The sequence below is a fragment of the Leptodactylus fuscus genome, chromosome 11 (genome assembly GCF_031893055.1).
Source record: "Leptodactylus fuscus isolate aLepFus1 chromosome 11, aLepFus1.hap2, whole genome shotgun sequence".
NCBI lineage: Eukaryota > Metazoa > Chordata > Amphibia > Anura > Leptodactylidae > Leptodactylus > Leptodactylus fuscus.
In genome coordinates this window covers 30,736,479-30,754,829 of record NC_134275.1, presented here as the reverse complement: position 1 = coordinate 30,754,829, position 18,351 = coordinate 30,736,479, and the positions used below count along the sequence as shown (strand labels likewise).

General features: G+C 42.9%; 1 protein-coding gene across 1 annotated transcript in view; it reads left to right on the top strand.

Annotated features, from left to right (window-relative positions):
- SCAI (suppressor of cancer cell invasion) overlaps positions 1-18,351 on the top strand; it is a 100,168-nt gene that overhangs the window by 59,713 nt on the left and 22,104 nt on the right. Inside the window, exons 3-10 of the mRNA XM_075260197.1 lie at positions 2,818-2,913; positions 3,224-3,310; positions 6,589-6,687; positions 12,778-12,874; positions 13,068-13,166; positions 14,699-14,851; positions 15,886-15,987; positions 16,434-16,535. Of these exons, the coding sequence (XP_075116298.1) occupies positions 2,818-2,913; positions 3,224-3,310; positions 6,589-6,687; positions 12,778-12,874; positions 13,068-13,166; positions 14,699-14,851; positions 15,886-15,987; positions 16,434-16,535 (835 nt within the window). The remainder of the gene's footprint in view (positions 1-2,817; positions 2,914-3,223; positions 3,311-6,588; positions 6,688-12,777; positions 12,875-13,067; positions 13,167-14,698; positions 14,852-15,885; positions 15,988-16,433; positions 16,536-18,351) is intronic.

Genomic DNA, 18,351 nt, shown 5'->3' with positions numbered 1-18,351 from the left:
GTTCGGGCCATAAAATAGATGTCAAAAGATACGCCAAATTTACTAAATTTGATACCCTCTCATGGTGGCTTATTTTACTTTTTTTTTTTTTGTCAGAATTGTGGCATAATGTGTTGCATTTTAAGTCTCGCCCCTTTCCTCTTGGCTGTACTCCCTTTGGAGAGAACGTCCCATCACAGTATTAATAGCTGTTTCATGGGGAACCTGTTTGTCCCTAAAAGGAACGGAGGGGGGCTGCACATGCACACGTCTATCCATTCTCTTGGGTGTGAATTGTGGCAATAGTTGAGCAGGCACCTTGTGCAGCCCCTCTTCATTTACTTTCAGGGAAAGACCAGCTTCCCTTGTCGAGATCGATATGGGTTCCATTTCCGGGACCCCACGTCTATCAGGTATTTTATGGATTTGGCGAAGGGAATACCATTTTAATTGTCGCTCCCATGTCAAGTGAGTCTCAATATGGTGCAAAGTGTTTCTTTAGCTTAATGAATCCACCATATTGTGTTCTTACCATTCACTTCTATGGGGCTGCCAGTACTGTAATCTCCAGTAGCCCCCACAGCCCCATAGAAGTGAATGGAGCACCGGTCGCCTTCACAAGGAGGCCTTCGGGGGACTGAAGTCACTTGTCCACACTTCTCCTGTTTCTTGTGGATAGGAGATAAATGTTTACATGAGACAACACCTATAGGGTTCAGAGAGAACACTGCAGCGATTGTTCACTGACAACAAGCAGAGATCTTGTAAAATGGCAATGTCTTACAGAGCTGACTCATTTTACATTATCCGTTCTTCTTTGTATGAATTGCCAGCTAGTGCCTGATGATATTTACAACCAGTTGCTGTGTTCTTTTTAGAAAGCGCTGCACCCTTTATTTCCTATGCAGACGACTTTGAAAGATTTTTCACGTCGCTTGATCTATTTGTTTTCCGTTAGTAGACAGGAGACTTATTCATCGTTTTTGCAGAATTTTCCACCAAATACTCATTGACAGCTGCATGGGTGCCTGTGATTGTAGATGGGTTCCCTCATTACATATATCGTCATGGCTGACAGTCATTGTTATGATAATTTTGGGGGCTGTAATTGCTCCTATAGACTCCGTTCAGACTTGCAGCGGACTGTTTCTGCTTGTCATCTGTTGTATCACCAAATCCGCGCTGTTCTACGTCTCTTTTCTTATATGACTGCTTTGTATAAGAATGTATGTCATGTAACTTGGGTGTAATAGTGGCACGCAGTAGATGCAGCAGATCTTACAGTAACGGAAGGTATTGGGGGGGGGGGGATTAAGGCTTTTGGGGAACTATTCACAGTGGCAGCCTGTTTCCATGGAAACCTCACGGCAGGTGGCGGTGCTGTGTGACAGCGCCGGGCTGCCGTGTGCCGGCAGAGATGGAGGACATTGCCAATCAAAACATGCTGAGAATGTGCTAGGAAATCGCTGCCCCAGACAGGTTAACACGGGTCCCTCTGGCAAAAAAAAAAATAAAAAAAATAAAGTAGGTGAAGTACAATCTGATAATCATCCTCTTCCTCATTTACTGCAGTTCACGCGTCAGGAGATCAGGTAGAGCCTGGCGAGCCGGCAGCTTTTCTCAATGAGGAGCATAAGGTCATTTAGACGGGAGGGGGCAACATCATTGGCCCAGGGTATCATCTCATTCCACAGCCCATTAATTTCACATTCTGTGCTGTGAGTGATAAAGCTCTGAGCCGGGAGGTGCGAGCACTGAGAGACGAAAACCTTTCTTGGGTTCAGCACAGACAACTTAATAAGTTGTGCTTGTGGATGCAACGTATTCTAATTCACTATATCATGTTAGTTCTGCAAAATTAAAGAGATATTACCTTCCTGTAAAGGGGTGGCATATTGTTTGGGTTGGTGGGATCCAACCTTTGGGATCTCCCTTTATCCTGGCAATGATGGGGCCACCTGACTGTTATCCGCTGCTCAGCAGCACTTCCAGGGCTCTGGGGCTATGCTGCTGTTCCCCCCGCACAGCCAGGTGGTCTGGGCTCTGCTGTGTAGGAAATTACTGCCGGCCCATTTATTTGGACACTGTTATCCTGCTGGTCTGCTGGTTCCCTGCACAGCCAGGTGGTCAGGGTGCCTCTGTGCAGGAAACTACAGCTGGCCTCATTCACTTACATGGAGCTGTGCCCATTCTCAGATAGGTGGTCAGGGTGCTGAGGACTACAACTGGCCCTATACACTCGAATTAACTCGTTCTGTAGTTCCAATACACAGTCAGGTGGTCAGGGTGCCATTGTGCATGGAATTACACTTGACTGGAGCAGTGCTGCAGTTCTTCTGCACAACCACTTGGTCAGAGTGCAGCGCTGGAAGGAACTACACCTGGCCCTATTCACTTGAATGGAGTTGTGCTGCAATTCCTCTGTACAGCCAGGTGGTCAGGGTGCACAACCCCATTCACTTGAATTTCTCTGTTCTGCATTTGCGGGTAGTTGGGTGCTGATGTGCTTTGTAAGACTATGCAGGGGCCATAGGGCTGATTCAGAGCAGCAGCTCCTCCTATCTAAGGGTCAATGTGGCTCCCAGAATCAGAATCCTCAGATCATTGTATGATGCATATCTTTCAGTAGGGATCGGCAACCTTATCTTGTTGCAAATCTACAACTCCCAGCATGCACTCCTTCTTTCCTGTTCTCAGAACTCCTATAAAAGTGACTGGCATATGCTGGAAGTTTTTTGTTTTTTTTCTATTATACCTTCTATTTTTTTAAGCCCCTTGTTTATGTGGTTTGAGAACGGCAAAATATACTTTGGCTGAAATAATCTGTTATTTTCCTAGGGATTTGCCTCAGTATGGACAGAAACAGTGGCAGTCGTACTTTGGAAGGACGTTTGATGTCTATACAAAACTTTGGAAATTTCAACAACAGCACAGGTAAACAATGTTGGGAATTATCCTATAGGTTCGGCTTGTAATAGTGGATCTCAGACTTTAGTTATGCGCTGGATGCTTCAGAAATTTATTTTTTAAAGCAACACTCCATGGAAGACGGAGCTTAGGATGGTTTTGAATTAAGTTGTAGTCAAGCATGTGCCCTTGTACTCCATTCAATCTCTATGATCTTGGTAGACCCAGCCAACCATTGCGCTAGTCACCCTGATCTTATTCGTTTTATTTGCCATTATTTTATTGTGTGTTTAGAACCAAAAATAGGAACATTTAATGTTTTCTCTCTTGCATTTAGGCAAGTACTTGACAATCGGTATGGCCTCAAGCGTTGGCAGATTGGAGAAATTGCCTCAAAGATTGGGCAGTTATATTATCACTATTAGTAAGTACCAAATGTAAAAAGGTGCAAAATTAAAGAAAGTGCCCGCTAGTATATTCCAGCCAATGTATTGCCGCATCATTGAGAAGCGCCATGAGGATTTATTGCACTGTATGCAGGCTGAGGAGCATTCAATTTGGCAGTGACTCAAATGAAGAGAATAAAGTCAGCAACAGTCCTGATGGTTTCCCCTCAATCCTTTAACTATTCCTATGTATATTCCAATTCCAATGTTCTTACTGTTAAAACATATATAAGAATAGCGCTGCACATATGTGAAAAGCTGTTTGTAGGCAGGAAGGAGGACTCACAGGCTTTCTATATATGGCCACACGAAGCAGGACTCACAGGCTGGACCTATGTGTTTAGGGGAAGCAGGACTCACAGGCTTTCTCTATATGTTTGGACAGGAGAACAGGACTCACAGGCTTTCTCTATATGTTTGGACAGGAGAACAGGACTCACAGGCTTCCTCTGTATGTGTGGACAGGAGAACAGGACTCACAGGCTTCCTCTGTATGTGTGGACAGGAGAACAGGACACAGGCTTTCTCTATATGTGTGGATAGGAGAACAGGACTCACAGGCTTCCTCTATATGTGTGAGCAGGACTCACAGGCTTTTTCTATATGTGTGGACAGGAGAACAGGACTCACAGGCTTCCTCTGTATGTGTGGACAGAACAGGACTCACAGGCTTTCTCTATATGTTTGGACAGGAGAACAGAACTCACAGGCTTCCTCTATATGTGTGGACAGGAGAACAGGACTCACAGGCTTTTTCTATGTGTGGACAGGAGAACAGGACTCACAGGCTTTTTCTATGTGTGTGGACAGGAGAACAGGACTCACAGGCTTTTTCTATGTGTGTGGACAGGAGAACAGGACTCACAGGCTTTTTCTATGTGTGTGGACAGGAGAACAGGACTCACAGGCTTTTTCTATGTGTGTGGACAGGAGAACAGGACTCACAGGCTTCCTCTGTATTTGTGGACATTAGAACAGGACTCACAGGCTTTCTCTATATGTGTGAGCAGGACTCACAGGTTTCCTCTATATGTGTGGACAGGACTCACAGGCTTTCTCTGTATGTTTGGACAGGAGAACACAGGACTCAGGCTTCCTCTGTATGTGTGGACAGAACAGGACTCACAGGCTTTCTCTATATGTTTGGACAGGAGAACAGGACTCACAGACTTCCTCTGTATGTGTGGACAGGAGAACAGGACTCACAGGCTTCCTCTGTATGTGTGGACAGAACAGGACTCACAGACTTCCTCTGTATGTGTGGACAGGAGAACAGGACTCGCAGGCTTTTTCTATATGTGTGGACAGGAGAACAGGACTCACAGGCTTCCTCTGTATGTGTGGACAGAACAGGACTCACAGACTTCCTCTGTATGTGTGGACAGGAGAACAGGACTCGCAGGCTTTTTCTATATGTGTGGACAGGAGAACAGGACTCACAGGCTTCCTCTGTATGTGTGGACAGGAGAACAGGACTCACAGGCTTCCTCTGTATGTGTGGACAGAACAGGACTCACAGACTTCCTCTGTATGTGTGGACAGGAGAACAGGACTCGCAGGCTTTTTCTATATGTGTGGACAGGAGAACAGGACTCACAGGCTTCCTCTGTATGTGTGGACCGGAGAACAGGACTCACAGGCTTCCTCTGTATGTGTGGACCGGAGAACAGGACTCGCAGGCTTTCACTATGACTCAGAAACATTTATACTACCTTTATATAAATTTACTGAATGAATTCTTAGAAAATTATACTGTATATCCTTGTGTTAAAATCGTAGAAAACCTCTCTATTCCTCTATGGTTAGTAGTAAATCCATGAGTGCTTGGCCAGGTATACAGGTCTATTTTATGTGAATATTTAGAGAGATCCTTCTCAATGTTATTTGAAGATGATAAATGAGAAGGGTCACCATGTCGGATAGTCTTTCAGCACCCGGTTTCGGCGTCCTCCTCAGTCAGCTTGTTAACTTGAAAGGTTTGCAGCCAGCGGGGCTTTGTTTCCTGCAGGAGACGCTTCTTTTGGGAAATTTAAGGCTTTTTTATATGTCCAAGGCCAAGAGGTTGCTGTTACCGAATTCTGAGACCTGTAATAATTTGTTACAATCTGTAAGGCCAAGTATGTTGTAACAAAGTGGAGCACTGAGATGGCAGGTTCTTCATGATTTCACTGTGGGAGTACGTGGATTAGGAACACCATAGATGTGCAGCACGATTGTGTAAGGCTGGGCATCCCATAGGTTGGAAGAGAATTGCTGATAGATACACAGTACCCAAAACCTGGTGTACACCTCATTTTCTTAAAGGGATCTTATCATTAAAATGCAATTTTTTGTGCCTAACACGTAGTAATAGCTTTAAGAAAGACTATTCTTCTCCTACCTTTAGATGTCTTCTCTGCGCCGCCATTCAGTAGAGATCCTGGTTATTGTCAGTATGCAAATGAGTTTTCTTGCAGCACTGGGGGCGGTCCCCAATGCTGTGAGAGAACTCTCCAGCACCGCCTCCATCTTCTTCAGGAACGGCCTCTTCACGCGTCTTCTTCCGGCGCTGGGGGTCAAACTTTTAGGCTTCGGGCAGAGCCGACTGCGCATGCCCACAGGCCCCAAGAAAATGGCCGCTTACGTTTGACCCCCAGCACTGTAAGAAGACTCGTGAAAAGGCCATTCCATTAGCAAGACATAGCTGCTTGATTCCAAAAACGGTGCCACAGTTTTCTGCAGGTTATGTTTGATATTACAGTTCAACTCCATTAAAGTAAAATTTCTAGATCTGAGATCCCACCAGTTTCCGGAATGGATTTTCCTTGACCATAACCTTCGATAAAAAGGCCACCACATTTGAGTTGGAAAGAATGGAGAGTTGGTGGTGTATGGTGCTTTCTGGGGATGTTTAAGGGGTTGCCCCATCACCATCTTGAGAATGGTGGTAGGACAACCTCTCTATTCATTTTATTGGGAATACCAAGTCTCACCCTTTGTCTATCCTGGCAGTCTCACTGAAATGAAGAGTGGCAAATGGAAGCCTGGTGTTTCATTCAGACTAGGGTGCAATATCCCCCAATTCCTGTGAGAGGTCAAACCCCATAATCTGCAATTTACCCCCCCCTCCTTCATCCTATGAATGGGATATAAGTTAATTGGCATATTTGCTATAGGCAGTACCAGCCTCAGTATAGCGATGTTAACATGCCTGTGATATATACTACATGCAGAGTGATGCAGATATGTGTGAATATATGTTTCGCTTGTCTTCCAGTCTTCGGACATCAGAGACCAGTTACCTTAATGAAGCTTTTTCTTTCTACTCTGCAATTCGACAGCGGTCTTATTATTCCCAAGTCACCAAGGAGGACAGGTAAGACATGAGGACCCTATGTATGTACGAAGCCTGTACTACATGGATCACATTTATTTGCATATTTCATCTTTTTATAATTCCGAAATCTACTTTAGCACATGAGTTATTGCCCTCTAGAGGTTGTTGTAGGAAGTATATTGGTAAGCTACAGGGAGCATCTTGGCTTGCATACCGTTAAGCCTACTTGTCCATGGGCAATAAATGTCTTACAGCTGAATGTATTTCTGTAGGATGGGTCATACATTTATGAAAGGTATATGATCACAATGTTAAGATTACTGTGAAAGACATTAGTTATCGGTATTAAAATTAGGAATGTTTCAGGGGAAAAGAAGGACAAGACAGAGCCTGAAGGGATGTATAGCATCAGTTCTACAAATGCTTTCGTACATTAGGTTTGTTTTCTGCAGTTGCCGACTGTTTTTTTTTTTTTTGTCCTGGACGTCGGCCCACACTGTGGCTCTTTACGTTGCTTTAAGTACCACTTGTCAGTTTAAAAAGTATGAAGGGCTTTGCCCCAGTCTCTCATTGACAGTCATTGCAGTCAGCGGCCCTTAAGCTGCTGACATTGGTTATCAGGATAGATTACTGCAGAGGCTTTCATGGACATGAGAATAACTCTACACGACAGGTACAAATGCATGGGGGAGGGTGGATATTTGATATTTGACCTACCAGCTTATTCATAAAATGTCTAAAAAGTCCTACCCCTCAGAAGTGGAGAACAGGGACTGCTGAGCCGGGTGATACACTCCTACTTCCTATAATACGTTCACTTTCCTGCTGTGAAGTCCACTAAATCCTGTAATGTCTTTGTGACCCAAATCAAACATTATAAGAATGATTGACTCATTTACTTGTCATTTATACATGTACTTCATCCCGTCTTTCACAGTAGAATACATATCAGAAACCCTTTCATTCAGCCTCCCATTACTTTCAGTGGATATTTACTCCATAGATTCGGGCGCTGAATATACAATCACCAATTTCACATCCACATAGAAGAAATAAAAGGACTGATGTCAATTCTTGACACTTTTTCTGTTCTTAAATTACATTGGGTGATGAACCCCATTGACCATATCCGTTCAGGTACCATGCTAGCAGATACTATATATACATGCTTGCTCTGGATGCTGCTGCAAATTTTTGCATGTTTTCTTTGATACCCTGTAATAGGGATAGCAGCCACCATTTATAAGGGTTATGCCACACAGAGCAGGTACCAAGTATCCCCACAATTAGTCATATAGAAAGCAGACATTACAAGTACAACAAGGGTTTGTCAATTGACATTGAACTATCCACACAACCATCACTACTGGCAACCCCAGAGAGCTCAAGTCCTTAAAAGCATTGAGAGGAATTTTGTGTAAAATAATGGTCAAGCATACACTGTCCCCTCCCCATATTATGACGCTGATCGAGATGACCAAGTAGAATGCTTATCTGTTTTCATTCAGCCCCATAGACAGGGCAGGGCGTATTCTCCACTAACACTATTCCAACTCTTACTCTCTGCCGACATGCAAGGAGAAAGAGTAGGAGCTGGGGATGCCGGTGGTGACTGTTGTGTGGATAGGTGATGCATGTCAGTTGTAGGGACACCCATTATTGTACCTGCTATGTCTTCTTTAAACATGACCGTGCCCCCTATTTACCTATCAAGAAAAACACCAAACCCCTACCAGCACGGACTGAGACTCCTATGTCCCTTTATGAAGGGTGGTGAGAGGCACATTGAGTCACTAACCTACCAGGATCAGGGGATAATCATACACATTAGGGAGAGTGTGTTCCTACATAGGCAGTACAGAGATTTACAAGTCATTCCTGCTTCGCTAGGGATTCTGGGTAAAAAAATATGCAAATCTATTCTCCAGGATGTAATTAGGAGAACAGTGCCTCTGTATGCCGCCCTCTAGAGGGCAGCCTCCTTAACATCACGCGTGACTCAGTCAACTAGATTTGCATATTTTTAGCCTACCAGAAGGCAGTTATCCCATTGGTCCCCTCTAAGGTCTGCCCCATATTCGGGTGATAAACACTGTAAGACTTCTATGTATACTGTGTAAAACAATGCATTTATTTCTTCTATTTGATGTTTGTATACCGTGGATTGTAGGGATCACTCCCATCTGTAAAATGAGATATACTGGGGTCAATTAATCATGCCCCAATTTTTTTTAAAGTTATGATTGTTTTTTGCATACAAATTGTCACCAATTTCATTTTGTAGCCTACTCGACAGTTTTCAAAAAAGTGTGCATGACCGGGATATCTGCTCAGCAAATGTATCAAAACTTACACCAGAATACTGTTTCACACTGGCGTAGGTTTCAGTTCTGGTGCACCAGACCTCTAAAAAAAAAAATTAGGCTCCTCTCACACCAAAAAATAATGTGATTTAAGACCAGGGCACAAAGCCCAGGTCTTAGACTAGGCTCACACCAGCACTCGCTCTCTGCTCAGGGATTCCGTTCCCTATTCCGCATGAAAAATGAAGAGAAAACTCCTGCATTTTTCGGGCGGAAACCCAGTGGACCCCGTAATAATCTATGGGGTCTGTGGGTAACCAGTTTTTAAGTGGACTGGGTTTCCGAAGCGGACCCAAAGAACAAAAAAACGAACGCTAGTGTGAACTTAGCGTTATACTGCTTTACTAGATTAAAAATATTGGTGCCCTATCCTAAAGTGGTATGACACCCATTAATGAGGAATTCTCCTCACCTAATACACCGAAAATGGAGCAGGAGTCGGGCAGGTTTGGTCTCGGTCTAATAGTGGAACAGAGTCACTGCAGCTTTAGATCCCAATTAAGCAAATTAGAACGGACCTGCAGTACCTGGTCTGGCCACTACACAGAGAACAGAGCTGTCTGCTTCCTGCTCTATTCTCTGCGCATGAGCTCCTCAGAACAGCTGATTTGTGAGGGTTCTGGAGGTCAGACCCCACTAATCTGATGTACATGATGTATCCTTAGGAGAGGTAATCAGTATTTTTAGCCTTTAATACATCGTTCACAATCACTTATTAGGGAAAAAGTCCTTATTGCTACAATGTGAATGTGGCAAAAGAGACTTTGCTACTCTGGCTTCTTTTTTACACATTGTACAGTCATGGCCAAAAGTTTTGAGAATGACACAAATCTTATATTTTCACATGATCTGCTCCCTCTGGTTTTTATGTGTGTTTTGTAACATGTTTTTATCTCATACAGAAATATAATTGCAATCATGTTATGAGTAACAAAAGCTTATATTGACAGTTAGAATGAGTTAATGCAGCAAGTCAATATTTGCAGTGTTGACCCTTCTTCTTCAGGACCTCTGCAATTCTCCCTGGCATGCTCTCAATCAACTTCTGGACCAAATCCCGACTGATAGCAGTCCATTCTTGCACAATCAATGCTTGCATTTTGTCAGAATTTGTAGGTTTTTGTTTGTCCACCCGTCTCTTGATGATTGACCACAAGTTCTCAATGGGATTAAGATCTGGGGAGTTTCCAGACCATGGACCCAAAATCTCTGTTTTGTTCCCTGAGCCATTTAGTTATCACCTTTGCTTTTTGGCAAGGTGCTCCATCATGCTGGAAAAGGCATTGTTGATCGCCAAACTGCTCTTGGACGGTTGGGAGAAGTTGATCTTGGAGGACATTCTGGTACCATTCTTTATTCATGGCTGTGTTTTTAGGCAAGACTGTGAGAGAGCCGATTCCCTTGGCTGAGAAGCAACCCCACACATGAATGGTTTCAGGATGCTTTACAGTTGGCATGAGACAAGACTGGTGGTAGCGCTCACCTCGTCTTCTCCCAATAAGCTGTTTTCCAGATGTCCCAAACAATTGAAAAGGGGATTCATCAGAGAAAATGACTTTACCCCAGTCCTCAGCAGTCCACTCCATGTACCTTTTGCAGAATATCAGTCTGTCCCTGATGTTTTTTCTGGAGAGAAGTGGCTTCTTTACTGCCCTCCTTGAGACCAGGCCTTGCTCCAAGAGTCTCCGCCTCACAGTGCGTGCAGATGCACTCACACCTGCCTGCTGCCATTCCTGAGCAAGCTCTGCACTGCTGGTAGCCCGATCCCGCAGCTGAAACACTTTTAAGAGACGGTCCTGGCGCTTGCTGGTCTTTCGTGGGCGCCCTGGAGCCTTTTTGTCAATAATGGAACCTCTCTCCTTGAAGTTATTGATGATGCCATAGATTGTTGACTGAGGTGCAATCTTTCTAGCTGCGATACTCTTCCCTGTTAGGCCATTTTTGTGCAGTGCAATGATGACTGCACGTGTTTCTTTAGAGATAACCATGGTTAACAGAAGAGAAACAATGATGCCAAGCACCAGCCTCCTTTTAAAGTGTCCAGTGGTGTCATTCTTACTTAATCATGACAGATTGATCTCCAGCCTTGTCCTCATCAACACCCACACCTGTGTTAATGGAGCAATCACTGAAACGATGTTAGCTGGTCCTTTTAAGGCAGGGCTGCAATGATGTTGAAATGTGTTTTGGGGGATAAAGTTCATTTTCTAGGCAAATATAGACTTTGCAAGTTATTGCTGTTAAGCTGATCACTCTTTATAACATTCTGGAGTATATGCAAATTGCCATTAGAACAACTGAAGCAGTAGACTTTGTAAAAATTAATATTTGTATCATTCTCAAAACTTTTGGCCATGACTGTATGCTCCTATTGGACTGTTAGTCCCAGACCTATTACTCTTGGATCAATAACCAGTCGCTTTTGTTCCTTTTCCAGATTATTGGGTATATTCCGATATATTGTTCCTACAGCTTCACTTCTCCATTAGACTCTTAAAGATTTATGTTTGGATGACGTTAGGACTATAAAATAGACTTGCGGCTCTGGGTTTTTCTGCTAATGACTTGCATCATTCCCGGTTGCTTTCCCAGCACTCGCTCGCTTTGTGTAGCTGCAGGCTGCCCTATAGCAAATCTGTTAAAGACCGCGCTCTATCCATTTTCAATGACTAACTCTTTATTAGGTGAAAAACAGTTGACGACCTTGTGACACTCAGGCATAGGACAGGATAAAGACTGTGCAGTTATTTTTATTTTTTTTTTAATTATTGAAAAGTACTGTATGTTTTTTGTTAAAAAATTAAACTAAAAAATTTTAATTAAAAATTTAGCTTCATTTGGCTTCTACTACAGTATGTATAAGTACTATAGCACAAGTTGTAGAATGTGGATTCTAATCTGTCAGACTGACTGACAACTCCTTCTCCAGCCATTCTGAGACAAATCTGAACAATGGGGCGCCCACCCCAGGGAGTGATGGGGAACCCCTATGGAACAAAGCTGGTCTTCAATGTATTGTCAGCACTAGGTCTTCTCTGTGTGGCAGGTACAGCAAAAAGCTGAGACTATTACAGGTGCTGACCCCAGGGACGTAACAAAATCAGGAGGGTGTGAGGGCTTGTTTCTCAATAACTAGAGAGGTATAAGACACTGCCAGACACCTAGTAGCTGCTTATCTATCAGTCTTGAGAACAAAGGATCAAACATGCTGAAATTCAATATGACCAGTCTGCGGCTACCATAAGGGAAGAGTCAGGAGGACCCTTACACATTAGGTGTTTGTTTCATCCTGCCAATATTGGTGTGTTTGATGTTAATGTAATTTGTATAGTTTCCATAGGCTTAGGTTCACACCCGTGCTGAGCCCTCCATCATTTGGGTCTACCAGGAAACCCAAGCCATGAAGAGCTGGACTGATAAAATGGAGGTTTTCGACGGACTGTAATGGGGTCTGTCACATGCAGGACTTTTCTCTCCATTGATTTTTAGGAGAATCAGTCACAGATTTGAGCCTAGCCTTAAAGGGGCTTTCAGCCTCAGGATGCAGGCTTCATACTGATGATAACTCAGTGGCCGTTTTCCCTGTTTTTCTTTATGTGAATTTCTTATGATACTACTGAGCGCTCTGTAGGGGCCTCCATTTAGGGACCTGTATCTCTCAAGCCCATGTATGCCTCGGCTAATGAGGTTATTGCCTGGCTACTGATACTTCAGCTCAATTCTTGGATTATAGTAACTTTAAGTAATGGCTGTGCTTTCCTTTTAGACCTGAGCTGGTCGTGAAGAAGTTGCGGTACTATGCTCGCTTCATCGTCGTCTGCCTCTTGCTTAATAAAATGGATGTTGTTAAAGACCTTGTCAAGGTAATTGATGGACTGAGAACTCTCCGTTTCAGCGCGTCTTGTCCTTTTGCCTGGAGTATGTCATTCTTTATGTGCATTGTCATACAGTAATACCCTTATAGATCCTCCAGACTTTTTTTTTTTTCTTTTAAATAGTCAGTGGCTTTAGATCCTTGTGACCTATGTTGTTTTATCAATGACATTTGCTCCTTAGGAACTATCAGATGAAATTGAAGACTACACCCATCGCTTCAATACGGAGGACCAGCTGGAATGGAACCTTGTTCTTCAAGAAGTAGCTGCATTTATTGAGGTTCCGTATATTTCCTTTAATGTATCTTCAGGTCACGTCCCGTTTCTGTCTACAAATATAGATCTTATCCTGCTACTAAAATATTTTGCTTCATGAGTATTTCAGTGGCATGGACTAAAAAACTTATTTCTTAATCTTAATATATTGCATCAGCATCATGGGGAAGGGGGCTCAACTTTACCAGGTGATGGTTTTTTAGTAGTGGCCATATGTGGGACTACAGCTCAACCTCTTTAAAATAAATAGGACCAAGCTGCAGTACCAGGCACAGCCACTAATAGAAGTGTAGAGCTCGGTCTGCTAAAGAGTGAGGGGGAGGGGCCTGTTTTGGGTAGATTTGGAATAACAATAAAAATAGTAATTTTTTTTAAAAAAAAATTGATTATGCACTTTTCTATTAGTTATAATGAAGCAGATAAATTAAGGCTGTGGTCACACTAGCTTTTTGTGACCATTCGGGGACTCTGTCCCCCATTAAATATGCACAGATAATAATTCTGGTAACAGGACTGGTGCACTGTTTTGCATATTAAGCCAAATCTCATTTTCAACAAGCCCGTCCACCTGCCATATGAGGGCGTAAAGTGTCTTAAGTCCCCATGCCCACGACTGGATGTGCATCTGATGTAGGGCCGATTTTGCAGCAGAATGCACTTGGATGAGACAGAGTAGGACAGGACCCACTCTTTAATGGGGACTGAATCTGATAGATGTAAATGCACTCTGATGTCACTCTGCATTCGCTGCAAATTCAGATCCACATTGGATACACACTTAGTTGTGTGCATGGCATCTTTAATGAGCATGTGTGCAGTTCCTGGGCACAATTTTTGCGAGAATACTGGTGCATTTTCATTAGCTTATTTACTTTCATAGGAATTCAGTCACTAGTTTCTGTCTGACCCTGACTTTTCAGCTATTTGTGAAGAAAGTGAAGCCAGGCTGTAGAAAGATAGGAGCCAGTGACTCCACGGCCTTGCCATTGGCTTCCAATCATGCTGAGTACATTTAGGAACAGGACTCCACCATGGTTAGTCTTTGAGCCTAGGGACTGTTCAGTATGGGCATGTTGTTCTTTCTTAGCTGACTATTAGGGGTACAAATGCAATATTTAGACAGAGATTAGCCAGGTTATACATTATGCATCAGCCACAGTATAAAAGTTGCAGATCATTTACTCATTCCAGCTTCAAAGAACGTATCCAATACATGAAAAATCCTTGTTTTCCTCCCGAGACGATTCTTCAAGCATGGCATCTCATTTACATTTAATCTAAATAATGAAGTGTTAGCCGCAGCGGCTGATGAACTGTTGGAAAGTTCCAAGGCTCTACAATTATTCCCTCATGATTGGGTCGCAGTGGTTTTATTTCACATGGCCTTCACATCGCCTCTCCTGAGACTTCAACCTGAATATATTTCATGTCTAATGGATCTTTTTCCCTAGTTCAGCCTGTCTGTTCAGCACTTGGGTATTTCCACATCATAAAGCTGCACTTTTCACCTAATATTCAGCTTCTCTCCGGTGGCAGGCAGACCCCGTGATGGTGTTAAATGATGACAACACCATTGTCATCATTTCTAATCGACTGGCGGAGGGCACAGGACCCATGTTGGAGCAGGGCATGGTCGTGGGGCAGTTGATGCTGGCTGATGCCCTCATCATTGGCAATTGCAATAACCAGGTGAGGAAGTTTTGTTGTGTTCATTTCCACCTAGTTCATTATTCCGGTGAGAAGACACCGGCACGATCTAACTTACGTTTTTGGACAATGTTTTTGTTGTTGGACTATACACCTCTGAGCTGAAGATGACTTGATCTAAGGTCTGGTATGAGATGGTGTGGTTGGAGTATCGGGTTCTCAACAGTAGGATAGGGTCCCAATCCATACGATCCGTACGATCTAAGGTCTGGGGTACACGGCATTTAAGCTTGCTGGAGTATTATGGCCCCTTCATTTTGCAGACCCCTTGATGACTTACACCTTCTGCTAGGTGACCAGACATTGATGGCCTGTCCTGTGAATAGCTAGGTAGATACCATTATTGTTTAGTTCATAAAGGACCTCTTTAATCTGGCCATGTGAACGAGAGGTCAGCTTTATCTAATGACTTCCTCATACACATGCATTTGCTATTGTATATTCAGAAAACATTCACAATCAGCCGAGATGAGTGTGCATGCGCATGGAGATCTAAGGAACTATTAAAACATGTATAGCAAGCTTTAGATTTAAAAGGCATTGTTTTACTGTTGTTCCCTATCCCAAAGACATATAAGTCCCTATATATGACCCCACTGAGGGGTCCTGTCCAGATGGAGCAGGTGGAGCATGCATATTGCGGCTCCGTTTATTTTCTGGAGTTGGCTGCATACAGTGCTTGGCATCCCTGAGCAGCCCTATAAACTCTGGCAGTATGAATGCTCGGCTTGACACTACTTTGGGATGGGGGAATGGAACCCGTGTTCATGCATTCAGTGGGGGTCCCAGTATTCCTGTAGATAGGTGATATCCTAAAAACCTGGGAAAGCTCCTTTATCTGAATAAAAGGTGACAACAGTATCTTTAATAACTACTTGATACTGTTAAATGGTGAATCCCCTCAGAGGAACAACCATCTAGTTCAGAAATACAAGTCTACTGTAAAAAGTTCTTCGCTTCTGGGTTAAGTTGGTTCTTATACACTTAGGACTTTTATTTTTTGTAATCCACTACAGGTGAAATTCAGTGAGCTGACCATTGATATGTTCCGAATGCTACAAGCTTTGGAGAGAGAACCCATGAATCTGACCTCTCAGATGAATAAACCTGGATTACAGGTAGCTGAGCCTTCTGTGTTACTTGTGCAGATTCACAAAATAGATCGTATAGAAACAGAGGTAAAGCGTTATTCACACTAGTGTTTATTGGTTCTGACTGCATAAATAGCACAGGACATCAGCGGCCAACGGAACACACTTGATCCGAGGTTTATCTGAGGCGAATAAAGCCACGGAGAAGCAGGAACACTTCCACATTTCAGACAGACCCTACACTTAGTCATAGCGTCATGACAGGACGGCAGTGAAGTGCCTTAAAGCCACTGGGGTTACTAAAACAGTATCTGTTTGGAATGGCTTTATTAGCCCCATTTTTATTTGGATCCATGACACTAGTGTGAACAGAGCAGTAGAGAGATATTGTATATAGTATTGTATTGTATAGAGTATTGATATAGTATTGTCATTGGTGGCAGCTTGTTATCTGTGCTGCATTTGTCTTGCAGGATCCTGCTGAGAAGCCTACAAAACGAGAGAACCCTCACAAGTATCTTCTCTATAAGCCTACTTTCAGCCAGCTATATACCTTCCTTGCAGCATCGTTCAAGGTTAGTTTTGGGGTTGTCTTGTTCAGTGGTGGTCACAGAGGATCAGCCTCAAAGGAATGGTTTGCCGTCTTCATTTCAAAAGACAGTTTTTGCACGAACCTCATCTTTTAGGCCACTTTCACACAATGTAGAATTACTGCAGATTCTATTCTGCAAATCTTCCCACAGTTTGGGCTACAGTATTATGCAAGGTAGTTTTCAAAACCCCATTCACAAATGGTGGCAAAATTCACTATGGAAATATGAACATATTGTGAATGTACAGATATTCTGCATGATCATTAAGTTGCAGAATGGCCATGGATTTGACCCTGTCACTGTATAGCATGGGATGCATGGCAAATCCTGCACATTGGGATGCTAAAGGAAAGCTATCACATGGAAACTGCTGTCCTGTCTGCAGGAAATATGTTTAGAGCAGATACAGTATATAATTGTGAAGAAAAAAATTCTGTATAACCTGGACTTTATCCATTTATCTAGGTTTAGAAGTCCGGGAGGCGGCCCTATTAGGGATTGCCCCACCCCCAACCCCCCTCTGGCTGTACATGCAGAGATAGCGGTCAGTCATTGATAGACCGCCTTGTAGACTTCTTAGCATAGAAAGAGCATAGAATTGACAGGTTGTACTGAATCTTTTCCCAGAAACCTACATGTTAATCTATTGAGCTTCTACTGCTCTATCACGTCTCCTACAGATTAAACTGCATTTTTCATGTGACAGGTTCCCCTTTAAGGACTTTAGTTGGGCAGTGACCATGTTGGGTTTGGGGGGGGGGGGGATCAGAATATCTATCTACCTGTCAATCTGTCTTATATAAGTCTTTCCACTTATGGAAACTGAGGAAACCTTGGACTGCAGAATGAAATATGTTGTTGTGATCCAGGAAAACACCAGAATGGGTTATACTCCGTCTTTTTTCACATAGTTAGGGTCCACGGGATAAAAATGAAGTATTTATGGCCCAATTGAATTTAGTGGGTCCATGTGTAATCCTAAATTGTCAGATTTGGACTGCATTGGGCGTCTGATTAGACCCTTAATGTGGTTTCAGGATCCTTAATATCAAACTAGGAAAACAAAATGCACATTATAAAATAATGAAGCTCAGTCTTTTATTCCATTAGGAAATTATTAATAATTTAAGGCATTTAGCTTTGTTCATGGCCCAATTATCTTTAAGTGTGTGGCCTGAAAATATCACAAAAGCCTTAGTAAAATCAATAGATCTGTTATTAGGAGTAGACGTGAGCTTGGTTGAAAGTGCTCAGAAAATTTAGATTTTCAACAGTAATATTTAATTGAGCCCCCATGTTAGATGAGGCATTATTGTTATGTTAAAATAAATCTGTCAGGTTATTTCTGATGCCATATCTGAAAGCAGTATATGATAGAGAGAAGCTGAGCTCAGTGATATGAGGTTATATCATCCTCTGTCATGTAAACCTGTGTATCACAGATCTCAGCTTCTCTCCTCGATCATATAACCCTATATATCACAGAGCTCAGCTTCTCTCCTCTATCATATAAACCTATTCTCTATAGGTTCAGCTTCTCTCCTCTATATACCCCATATATCACAGAGCTCAGTCTCTCTCTCCTTTATCATATAACCCTATATATATCACAGAGCTCAGCTTCTCTCCTCTACCATATAATCCTATATATCACAGAGCTCAGCTTCTCTCCTCTACCATATAATCCTATATATCACAGAGCTCAGCTTCTCTCCTCTACCATATAATCCTATATATCACAGAGCTCAGCTTCTCTCCTCTACCATATAATCCTATATATCACAGAGCTCAGCTTCTC